Source organism: Nicotiana tomentosiformis, chromosome 6 (genome assembly GCF_000390325.3).
Source record: "Nicotiana tomentosiformis chromosome 6, ASM39032v3, whole genome shotgun sequence".
Taxonomy (NCBI): domain Eukaryota; kingdom Viridiplantae; phylum Streptophyta; class Magnoliopsida; order Solanales; family Solanaceae; genus Nicotiana; species Nicotiana tomentosiformis.
Window position 1 is genome coordinate 142,142,904 of NC_090817.1, and position 13,195 is coordinate 142,156,098.

Below are 13,195 nucleotides of genomic sequence, written 5' to 3' on the forward strand. Positions count from 1 at the left end.
ATACAAGATAGTATTCTTTTACACAATCAGCATTGCTAGTCTTCCTTTTACAAATTGGCACTAGGAGAAAGCACCTACTTATTCAAATTGGCAATTTCAATCTCAAAAGTTAAAATAGTTGCCAAAATATTTGAAATTGCAAAAACATTTAACCAGCAGGTCGCTTGAACAAACGGCGACCTACTTATTTAAATTTGAACTGTGATAGAAGTGTTATATTCTTATCTCAGTGATCATGGATTTTTTAATTTTTTTTTCAAAATAAAAGTGCAAGTGACAAATAATGATCTGTCCGTGATTTCTCATATATCTTAAATTTTAGGATCCCATTTTTCACAATCAAAATGAGAATAAGATTTCGGCACTTATAAAATTTTCCTCCCATTTTACTTCCTGTTAGAGTTGGTGGGAGGACCTCTTATTTCTCTTCTTCTTTCGAGTTGGTTAGACCAACAGGCGAATTAAGGTTCTGAACTCTATACATTCAACCTTTAAAATTCTTACTGTTGAACTGTACTTTATGGGTTCAAATCTGCTATTTATTATAATTTTAGTGTATTACAATTTTACTAACTCCAGCAACACAACACTTCATCCGCCCTCGGTTAGACATCAATCAAAATAACAAAGCCTGAGGAGACAAATAGGCATTAAGCATAGAAAAAGTTTGATGCACTGAATTTCTTTCAGTTCTTATTTCTTTGAATTCTTGATTGAACATTGAGCCATAAATGGTACAAAATTTGTAACCAGTAACCACCTATATGCGCAACTGCGAACTAATTATCACTGGAAGCAAGTCAGAGTCAGTAACCAACTTTCATGAACCAAAACGTTCTATTTAACTTCTATGAATGAAATTATTTACATAAAAAAGAAACCCTTCCTACACTTGCTATATTCACATGCTAAACCAGCTAATTCGTAGTATTATTCCAATAAAGATAAAAAGAAAAACAAAGTGCAAACGAACTCTGACATGTAAAAGCAACAAAGCCAGTTTATTATGCTTTCTAAGCAATCTAAAGTGTCTCAATTTCAGGAAATTCGTGAGAAACATCTCCCAGAAAGCCCCAGAGGAAGAAAACCAGGACCTCATGATCTATTTTGGCAACGGTGGTCGCTGAAGCATTGAGTTGGCGAGCTCATCATTTAGCTTTACAGGAAGTGGAGGCATCTGCCTCATTATCTCTGGCGCGTCATTCAAGCTGCAAAAGAGTAGTTATCAGCATGCAGGGAAGCGGCAAGCAAGTTGAGAGAAGTCAAGAAATTATGCACCTTGTTGAGCAAATAATACAAATAGAAAATTTGATACACAAACCCTTTTAAGTGTTCCAAGATTTAAAAGAACTTTTGGGGTTAACTTTTACATCTTTCCTCTCTTCTCGAAAGACAGTTTTGTCTTTCTTTCTTTACCAAAATTGTCGATCAATCTATCTTCCTTATTTGCAATATATGCTTGACAAGAAACTTCTACACTTACTGGAAGGAAGTAAATGCGCAAAATCATCACATAGTAAAAGTATGTAGTCTTGAAAATGGAGAAGAGGTTCACTCATGATAAAAGCATGGAAATGACATTCATTCATGATAAAAAAATGAAACTGACACAAAAACAAATACATGCCAAAGATAGAGAGAGAGTGGAAGGATAATTCGTCATACTCATTTAAGATGGAGAGGATATTGTTTCGAGCTTGACAGAAAAGGTTGATGTTTTCCTGGATCTGCATGGTAACAGAAGAGAAAAGCATGAAGAACATAAATACCACCAATCACACAAGAGGGATAATGCTTTAAGTTGCGGATTGTCAAGCAAGATCAAAATATATCACATGTAACTTTATTACGAATAGTATAGCTGACTCGTCACCAGGCAGTAGGCACAGCATGCAAGAATTGCAAGATGCTGTTCCCTGGACGAGTGCACTGAAAAAAAGGATTTTGCAAGCAAAGAATCATGACGCAGCAGCATAACAGAAAAAAAGTCCTGAAAGTTTCTCTATTTTTAAAAGTAGAAACTATTTCTGAATTTTCCTTCAAAAGAAAGATCATCCCCTATAACTGATTCTCATGCTTGAACGCTTACTGGGTTTGCAGAAGTTAAAACTCCAAAATGCTTATGCATCTTATCACATATAGAAATGCCTCCATGAGTAGAATAAAAGAAAAAGAATCACGGGCCTCCTTCGAAATTGAACCTTGTCACTGTAGGGAACAAGAAGAGGATATCTTTTTCCTCTCACTCCCACTAGAGGCAAAAATTTTAGCTACTTTCTCTTCATATCAGGCAATGAAGACTTAAATCTACCCCCTTAACCTTCATACGAGCAATGTAATGAATATTCCTTTTGTTCTTTTATCAGTAAAGATAGGATTTCATTAAGTAGGAATCTGCACTGAGAAAGTGCTCAAATATACAGCTAAAGTCTAAGAGACAGTCTCCCACTATTCATGAAGGGAGCTGATAAAATCCAAATGCAGTCTGCATGATCCATATATTAAGATTTACACCAGTAAAGAAGCTGATAAACAAAAGAGACACATTTTCTCCTTTTTCAATAAACCTATTACAAGTGTAAGCAGCAGATCACCCATATGGTTTACCTACATAATATACATTGAGTGTCACAGCTCACAAAAAAAAGGATGGCAGGGGCTAATGGAAAATATCAAAACCATTAACTGACCTTAAAAATAGCAAAGTTCGCAGAAATTTTATCCAAGGCCTGAGCATTTTGCTCAAGAAGCTGTCCAGCGGGACCACCAATGGCTGCAAAGTACATGATTTACATGTGTCATATATGACCAAGATAAAATAAGAAAAAAAAAAGGACCTAAATAACAAACATAATTATTTCAGATTGGCATATCATGGACAGAATAACAGGAGAATGTAATGCATATTAATTGAATTGCTATTCTACCCACAAAATGCAACAAAACATTCTGAGTTGGTTGTAAGTGCATTGGTAGAAAGAGCATTCCTCTACAAAACCATGAAATAAGACTAGGATAAATTGGAGCAGATACAAAAATTGAAGATCCAATTCAAATTGCTAACAATGATAGAGCATGTAGAGAAGCGGAGTTCATATTAGCCACCTTAGCTATTGAGTAATGAATAGTACAAATAAAACTCGGTGGTCAGCATGAATGGCAAGAATATCATCCAGCATATAGCTCAAGTCACAAATACTCATCTACAAGTTAATTGTCCAATTAGGAAATAAAAGATTTTTATACTCCTTTTCTATTAGTTATCAGATAAGAGTGATAGCTTTTAGAAAGTACTAAGTAACTAACATTCATAATAGTATCATTTCCAACATCATAAAATCCAATTGATAGCAAGTAAACTTTTCAAAACACCTCAAGAAATCCAAAAACAAAAAGTTAGAAGCACAAAAAAAATCCAAACCAAATCCACTGTCCAAAAGTTTCACTAGATTTAGAAAATCCACTAAGTTGGTAGAGAGTTGGCTGTAGCTGTGACCAATACCTGAAAAATAAAAATGGGCGACCTCACTCACAAAAACTCATTGAAAATTTTAACATCACGCAATAAATGCTCACTGTTTAATCCATGTGAAAACAATCGGGTACCTTTTATATGAACTACATTTATAGGCATAATAGTTCGGTTTATGAAAATAGTACATCTCCTGATCTACCAGACAAAATGTTCGCACTTTCTTTGGGGAATGCTGGAAAGGCGATGACCTAGCTTAGCTTCATATTTTCACATTTCAACTAGTCTAGCATTGACCCTTTCGTTCACATGTTGTTCTATTATGGAGTGAAAGAAACCAAAGACATTTTGAAGGCGACTAAAATTGAAGTAAACTTTACCTATAAAAAACAACTCAAATTGAAGTAATCCCTTGGTAAGTGTGATTATGTCAGTTATCAGAACCTCCCAGTGATGCAGTTATGATCATCAAGAGGAGATTATATGTTTACCATCTCTATTCATTTCATCTTTCCTAATATGTATACCTTCCTCTAACATGTCATTCCAGGCAGGACTGCGAGACCCTAGAGCGCAAAAATAAAAGCAGAGACAGCTCTAAAAAGCAAAGTCCTAGTTAAAAATCAGCTTCTCAAGTTTCAGTTGATTTTTAAAAGAAGAATCAGAGGCATAAGAACCAACCTTGGTAGGAAATTCCATCATCACTGTCCATTGACATAACAGCTTGAGCATAGGGAGGACCATTTGTGCGATTTGCAGCATGAGTAGATTTTGGCATAGAATCCGTAATTTTTTCCTAAAACCAAAGATCAATGGTATCATGGTAAAGAACTAATTCAAAAACCATTGCAATATACAGCATAACTGCCGTCGTTGAGACTGCAGGTAAATCATTTGTTTCCTTTTTTTCTTCTTCTTTTTGGTATAAAATCAAAATGGCTACATATGGATGTTTTCAACCAGCAACCCGACGTGCCTCAGTTAGAACCTCATTAGCAGCGTCATTGTCCCATGGGAAAGATGTCTATGTTTGGATGTATATTGTAACAAAGAACATTCATTCCACAAACAGAAACTTGACACCCTTTTTCTTAAGTATTTACTAAAAAAGGGCCCAGAACCAGGTGCTTCAATTAGATAACACACCTTTTTGTCTTTATTTTTCCTCGAAACTTGATCGTCTTTTCTTCTCTTCCCATTTTCCTTTTTCTGCTTCAATAAAAAGAAAAGGGGAAAAGGCAAGTTAAACATAGTTATTATGCATAAATGAAAGAGAAAAAAAGACTGATTTAGCTCCAAACAAGGCATTGTAGAGTCCTCCTTCTTCTCAAACCAAACTTTTGTAAGAATACAGTATACATTAATTTTCCACACTTGTCCTCCACACAGCACTTTGTTCTTCATGGAGTGTACCGTTAAACTAGAAGCCAAAATTTTTGGAGAGGTTAAAGCAACCCCATTCAGGGGATGGCAAGACCATTGAACAAAAAAGGGATATCCATTTCTCTTTGTTTAATTATTATTAAGTTGACTTAATTAATTTACAAATAGGTAAATATACTGACAAATTGTGCTGGGATCTATACCGTGTCATGACTATTGCTCCTTCTACTACAAGGGGTGAATATACACCAGACTCGAAATCAAGACTAGCACCCTAAGTATTTATAAAAATAACATCCTCCAGACCAATCTCTTACCAAGTCCTACTTTTTCTGTTTACATCCATAAGGAGCAGGTCAGAAAGACTTCCAATTCAACTAATCTCAACATTTCAATTACCGGAGAGGCTAACAAGTATGCTTTAAACATTAAAATTGCCTGTGATAACAGCTGATTAACGAATATGTGAATAGATAGTTAAAACTAATATGGAATCGTACGACTTACACTCATCCATCTACATCTCAACGCTATATCTCGTACACACTTGTCCTTTAACTGCATAGCAATTTTAGCATAACGATGTATTGGTTTGTCAGTTGCGTATCTGCAAAAATAGCATTGCACTGTTCATTTTTAGCAAAATATCTGACTATCAAACTAAACTAAGCAAATCCAAAGTACACATGCAGCAAATAGAATCAAACAGTGATTAGTCAGAAGATGACAAGAAAAGTTGTATTGCGAAGAAATGCATAATTTCGTTAAACATAACAACTAGGGCATTCACATATGCAGTAAGCCTTTCATGAATATCATGAAAAACACGATGAATAAAGCAAATGACTAATATCTGCTCATCTATGTTACGGCTTTAAAACAAGGTTTCTCATGCAATCTAGTTATTTTCCACCCTTTACTTACACTTACTCTAGATGGTAAACACTGTCAGAGTAAATTCCTAACGTGATTCTGGGAAATTGATGATTATTTGTTCTCATCATACGTACCTGCCTTTTCAGGCAGATGCCAGTATCAATGGGTATGATGAAAAGGACAACAACAAGGACTTTGCATGATCTACCTTTAGTCAAGACTAGAATCCTATTACTTCAATGAAATTAACGAAAAACCCATTATTTTTAAGTAATTTATCATATATCTATGTAATCAAAATGATACATCTCCTAATAAACATCAAAAGAAGCTTGCTTTACCCTCGTATCGTTCTTCCCTTCCCGACCTCCCAGAGTAAAGCAAGCAACAAGCCAAGTTCTCACGTTTTTGAGTATTTCTTGGTCAAGCATAAAATTACTTCAAACATAAGGCTAATGAATATTATGGACCATTGCTTAGTCAACAACCTTTTACTAACAAATGCTGAGTTTTTGATAATATTGACTAGAGTTGACCCCACTACTGGTTTTAGAAAACAAAACAAACATCTTTCTATCATTAAGTTTCTTAGATGAACAGGAGCTTAATTAAATAATTAGATAGCAAAAGAAAAAAGGATTATACTGACATAACTCAGAACCAGAGGCGGATATAGCATGTCTACTACAGGTTCAACTGAACCCACCATTTTAGACGTGGAGCATACTTATCTATGTAAAAACTACTAAAATTTCAACAAACATTAAATTCTGAACCCATAATTTCAAAAGTACCATAGGTTGGGGTAAAATTTTAAAGGTTGAACCATCAAGTCTAAATCTTGGATCCCTCATAACTGTTAGTAATATTCTAGTTTTACAAGCAATGTTTCACAGATTTGAATCAGCTTAAATACCAATAATCAAAAAGATAACCAAAAATACACAGCTTAGCAAATACAATCACGTGCACAAGAGATACTGTAACATACTTGGCGAGCAATTCTTCAAGGAGAGATTGTTCGTCGGGAGACCATTCAACGGCAAGGCCTCTACTGTGAATGAGCTCCCCCTGATTAGGTCCAATCACAGAGTTATCAGGAACCGAAACGCCGTTATTCGTTGTGCCGTTCGCATTATTCGTCCCTTCTTGACCGCCATTATTACCCGCCGCCGGATTCGCACTTGCCGCCATCAAAATTCACTACTTCAAATCCGAGAAAATAAATCTCTCCGCCTTCTAATTGCGAAATTGCTTCTGAGAAACGATGCAATTTGAATATATTGAGCAATTTAGAAGTGTTTTAGTGCTAAATTTTCTGAGAGAACGAGTTCGTTAGATGTGCGCGAGAGAGAAAATCTGCGGGAAAGTGTTTAACGGATTGGGTGTGGGTGCTAATCTTTAAGCAAATACTTAAACGTGATTAGACTGCTTTAAACGTGATTAGACTGCTCTAGTGAGATTATCCACTCCATGATATAGGACTTAATTTATACTTTTATATTCAGTTTTCCTGTGAGCTTGATCTATGTCTAAACAAATAAATAAATTATGTAACAGTGCGTGTATAACACCATCAACCATAAAACGGTAATATTATATGGTAATTTTTTTAAATAAACGTTTGACTTCGAAAATATTGTCACATTAATTAAGTTGTCGGAAATATTACTTGGTCGTAAGTGATTTTTATTTTTGAAATGACAAGACTATAGTGACTTTTATTTTAAATTTTTACGCAATTTTCCTTAGTTGAGTTACCGTCTAAAATCAATTTTGTTTAAATTATGTGCACTATTGTGTAATATAACTCAAGTAATTAGTAGTAATAAACCTTCAGTATGTTAGAACATGCGCAGCGGAAACAAGCATATAATAAAGATATCAAATATATGTAAACTAGACAATGATATAATTACTAGATTAGAAACACTAACCTCTTGAAATCGTTGCAAAGGTTCTCTACACAGCAAGAATACAGGGCTGCAGTCTTCTGCTATGATCTTGGTAATACCTTGGACGAATATGCTTTGAGTGGGCAAGAACAACCTTAAGTAGACACGGATTCTACTTGTGCAAGTAGAATCCTACTCTAACTCTACCAGTTGACTTTTCTCTCAAGTCACTTTTTACCCCACATTTTTACTAGGTATAGCAAGGACCACAAAAATAATAAGAGGCTACTAATTATAGTATTAATTCGAAATTTTGCATGAATTAATTCTTACTATAATTAATTGCAGCTTATTCCACTAAAAAAGTGCAATTGAACTCCTCAATATGAATTTCGAAAATTCACTAACACTTATTTTAACTCCCCATGTTAAGATCCCAAATACCAGTTAATTAAATTAAATCACTGAAAATTTAATTTAATCAACTAATTAAATCATTTATAATTCCGCTTAAATTATTTCATGTGACGGTTACAAAATTCACCGACCGGGTTTTCACATGAAAACTTATAAGCTTACATGAAAGGGGTATCATCAAACTCAAAACCGAGTCATGGATTCTATCAACTAATTATTATTTCACAAATGTTATTCGTTATTGTCCAATCTATTATGCATACACTAACTCTGAATAGAGTTGTACCTTTTGATAAATCAAAACAATAAACAAATCACATTGATCATAATAATTATATTAAGATTAGGAGTATAAGCTCATTTTAATGAATTAGAGAAAATATTTTTTATATATTCAGTACAAAAATATCATTTCTCTACTTGGTCCGTTCAATATACACTAAGTATACTAGCCCAAGAAATTAGAGTAAAACCACTCTCATAATCAAGACAAATTATACTATAATCTTGTGCTACAATCATCAAGATATTTTGTCCAATAATATCTTTGATTGTGAACATAGTTTATTAATTATGTGAACTGATAATTTAATCTTCTGTGCATGAGCTAAGACTCCATGCACTAAATTGTCTACTTCATAATTAAAAGGACACACGTGTAACAAATGATCTATTTAAAAAGGTACTTTATTGAATTGAGTAAATTAAATAAGCAATTGTTCCATAAAGAATTAAACAAAATACTATGTCTAAACCGCATGGTTAACAGTATATCCCAAAAATCTCTCACTTAGACTCATAACCATGCGTCTACTGCTCTAACACCCATTCCTTCTACATGCTTGTCAAAAATCTTCTGTGGCAAGCTCTTTGTAAATGGGTCTGCCAAATTATCCTCTGACGCAATCTTCAACACTCTTGCATCACCTCTCTGAGTTATGTCCCGAATTAAGTGATATTTACGCTCAATATGCTTACTTCTTTTATGGCTTCTTGGTTCCTTCGAGTTTGCAATTGTACCACTATTGTCACAATAAAGTACAATCGGTGCTTGAACTGAAGGAACTACATTAAGCTCTTTTAGAAAGTTCCTGAGCCAAACAGCCTCTTTAGCTGCCTCAGACATATTCGGCTTCCATGGTGGACTCAGCAACACATGATTGCTTGACGCGCCTCCAACTTATGGCTCCACCTCCTAGGGTAAAAATATATCCTGAGGTAGATTTTCTAGAATCTCTATCTGACTGAAAATCTGAATCAATATCGCCAATGGGTGTAAGATCACATGAGTGATAAACCAACATATAATCCTTAGTCCTTTTCAAATACTTGATTATATGTTTAACGGCAGTCCAGTTTTTTCGTCCAGGGTTAGACTGAAATCTACTAACCATGCTAACAACAAAGCAGATATCAGGTCTAGTACATAGCATAGCATACATGAGATTCCCTACAGCAGAAGCATAAGGTACCGCCTTCATATTTTCTATCTCATCAGTCGTTTTTGGGGACTGATCTTTCGACAGAGAGATTCCATATCTAAAAGGGATAAAACCTTTCTTAGAATCTTGCATACTAAACCTGGTGAGAATAGTATCAATATAAAGTGCTTGGGATAAGCCTAATATATTTTGCTTGCGATCTCGCATAAGCTTGATCCTAAGGATATGTGCCGCATGTCCCAAGTCTTTCATATCGAAACGTGAGGACAATCATTCCTTTACTGAATTCAACATGCTCATATTATTTCCTATGAGCAAAATATCATCTACGTACAAAACCCAAAATGTAACTTTATCTCAATCCCACTTCTTATAGACACAAGACTCATTTTCACATTGATCAAAACCGAAGGTTTTAATCGATGCGTCAAAACAAGTATTCCATGCTCTAGAAGCTTGTTTCAATCCATAAATGGATTTATTTAATTTACACAACATGTGCTCATTGCTATTTTTTATGAAACCAACTGGTTGTGCCATATAGATTCACTCATCAAGACTTCCATTAAGAAAAGTCGTCTTGACATCCATTTGCCAAATCTCAAAATCGTAATGAGTAACAATGGATAAGAGAATCCTAATAGATTTAAGCATGGCGACTGGCGAAAAGATTTCCTCATAATCGATCCCTTCTTTTTGAGTAAACCCTTTTGCAACAAGCCTAGCTTTAAAAAATTGCACTTTTCCATCCACTCCTCTCGTTTTCTTATAAATCCATTTACAACTAATGGGTTTGATTCCAATAGGTGGTTCTACAAGATCCCAGACTTGATTGGAGTACATGGACTCCATTTCAGATTTCATAGCAGCAACCCATTTATCAGCATTTGTATCCTGTAGTGCTTCGTCGTAATTAATAGGTTTTGTGTTAGGCTCTTCAGGGATTCTATCATAAGATTCTCCCAAGAGCGCAAAACGGAGAGGTTTTCTAATAATTCTCCCACTACGACTACTCACTACATGTGCAGTATTTTATTGTTGTTGAATCACAATATCATTTTTCGGAACTGAAGTGTCAATGTTATCCTCCACACCTTGTGGTGCTGGGATATCATTAACTTCTTCCTGGATTGCATGTTGCATAACAATTTTCAGGTTGCTCAACAATATGAGGTAGCTCAACATTACTTCCACTACTTTGGGGTAGTGAGATGTCAGGCAATTGCTCTTGTGCATTCTGCTGCCTATTAATATTTCTCCTACTACGATAATGCAGTGGTATGTCAATACTGGCTTCCGAGATACGTTCCAGAGATGAGTCATTAGTTATTCCATTACTTAATTCCTGTAAAACTAGTTTACTTCTAGGAATATGGTTCATTAAATAGTCCTCTTCTAAAAATCTGACATTTGTCGTAAAAATTACCTTCTTTTCTTTGGGACAATAAAATAAACCGCTTTTAGTTCCTTTTGGATATCCAATAAAAATGCATACTTCTGCCCTCGATTTCAATTTATCCGCTTTCCCTTTCAGCACATGTGCTGGACAACCCCAAACCCGAATATGTCGTAAACTTGGCTTGCGCCCAGTCCACAATTCTATTAGAGTTGAAGGAACCAAATTTAGAATGTAATTTGTTGTTTCTAAAGCATATCCTCAAATGGAAGAAGGCAAATTGGAATAACTTAACATTGATCTAACCATTTCCATAAGGGTCCTATTTCTTCTTGCCATACCATTTTATTATGGTATTCCCGGAGTAGATAATTGAGATGTAATTCTACAATCTGATAAGTATTTAATGAATTTCGCAGAAAGGTATTCACCACCACGATCAGATCGCAATGTTTTGATATATTTATCATGTCGTTTCTCCATTTCCGTCTTAAATTCTTTGAATTTCTCAAAGCATTCAGACTTACGGCGCAACAAATAAATGTATTCATATTTTGAGTAATCATCTGTGAAAGTCACAAAATACTCAAAACCACCTCTTGCTTGTATATTCAAATGGCCACACAAATCAGAGTGAATTAATTCTAACTTATCGCTGGCTCTATTTCCTTTTGAGGGAAAATGTCTCTTAGTTGTTTTACCTTCTAAACAAGATTCGCATGTTGGCGGTGACTCCACTTTTAATGAACTCAAAGGTCCATCAGAGACCAATCTCAAAATCCTATTTAGATTTATATGACCTAGACGTAAGTGCCACAAATAAGTTTGGCTCAATTCAGAAATACGTTTTCTTTTATGTGGCAGATTAATGTTATTTAATTCTTTTGGTTGTTGTAGCACATGCGGAGATATATCAAGAATAAAAAGGTCATGTACTCTAGCAACAGTGTAGATAAAATATTTATTAAACTTAATAATAGCAGTGTTATTAGCAAAATAAATATTATAACCAGCATCCATTATTTTTGAAACCGAAATCAAATTCCTTCTAATAGAAGGTACATAGAGAACATATTTCAAAACTAAAACTCTATCACTAATAAACGAAATTCTAATATCTCCTAATGCTAAAGCTAGTGCTGGCTCGCCATTAGCTTGAAAAACGCAAACTTCATTCTCACTTAGCCGTCGTGTTTTCTGAAACCCCTGCAAAGTAGTGCAGATATGATTAGTGGCTCCTGAATCTACACACCAAAATATGATAGAGACAGCCGCTAAACAAGTTTCAACGATATTTAAATTTGAATTACCTTGCTTATTCAACTTTGCCAGATAGGCAGGGCATTGTTTTTTGTGATGCCTAGGTTGCTTGCAATGATAGCACTTTCCTTTGGGTTTTTTCACACCAGTCGCACCTCCAGGTGCCAAAACCCTATGAGCCTTCTTCTTTTTCTTACCGCCTTTTGACTTAGAAACCGAAGCTTTCTCAACATTGAGTGTCACAACTGGAGCTTGCTGTTTGATAATAGATTCTGCCACTTGCAGCTCATTCAACAATTTCGCTAGTGACAAATCCATTTTGTTCATATTATAGTTCAAGCAAAATCATTGAAAACTGTCAGGCAGAGTTTGTAGGACCATCTCAACTTGAGATTCCTTATCAATCACAGCTCCAAGGACCTCCAGTTCATTCAGAAGACTCATTATCTTCAGAACGTAGTCCCTGACCGATGATCCTTCAGCTATCTTGGTGTTGAAAAGGGCTTTCATGGCTGTCTGCTTAGCTGCACGATTTTGCTCACCGAACATCTATTTGAGACTTTCGAGCATGTCATAAGCAGACCCATATAGTGATGCTGATGTTGCAAAATATTCGCCATAGAGGCAAAAATGTAACATCGCGCCATCTCATCAGCCTTGACCCATTTGTCATAGGGCTTAACCTGATCATCAGTAGCATTTTCAAGTTTTTCTGGGCACTCCTAAGTGATTACAAATTTGTAACCTTCAGCAGTTAGGACAATATCAAGATTTCTTTTTCAGTCAACATAAATCGGTCCTTCTAACTTGCTTTGGTTCAAAATTGAGGTAAGTGGGTTGAATGAAGACATGGTTAATCTAAGAGATATTCACATTAAATAGATCATTAGTTATGTATTTAGAATAATTATATTCAAAACAACACATATAACCATGCTCATTGAACAGTTAGATTCGTTAGGGAAACTTAATTATTCATGCAAAATATATGAGTTATGTAAGATATTTACCCTATAAATTAAAACAGGACTAACTCAGATGGATAGTAAACTTT

The 13,195-nt window shown here is 35.0% G+C and overlaps 1 protein-coding gene across 2 annotated transcripts; it reads right to left on the minus strand.

The window, feature by feature from the left end:
• Nucleotides 1–818: 818 nt before the first annotated feature.
• Nucleotides 819–7,118, minus strand: LOC104095677 (uncharacterized). 2 transcript variants are annotated; one of them, XM_009601856.4, is made up of 7 exons: nt 6,723–7,118; nt 5,363–5,462; nt 4,619–4,681; nt 4,154–4,268; nt 2,691–2,773; nt 1,666–1,727; nt 819–1,208 (listed from the first exon to the last, which is right to left on the minus strand). In XM_009601856.4, the coding sequence occupies exons 1-7, from the start codon at nt 6,923–6,925 to the stop codon at nt 1,103–1,105; spliced, it is 732 nt and encodes a 243-aa protein (XP_009600151.1). In that variant the 5' UTR covers nt 6,926–7,118; the 3' UTR covers nt 819–1,102. The 2 variants fall into 2 exon arrangements, with proteins under 2 accessions (XP_009600151.1, XP_070034047.1); XM_070177946.1 differs by lacking the exons at nt 819–1,208; nt 1,666–1,727; nt 2,691–2,773 and adding an exon at nt 3,294–3,502.
• Between the last annotated feature and the right edge of the window lie 6,077 nt (nt 7,119–13,195).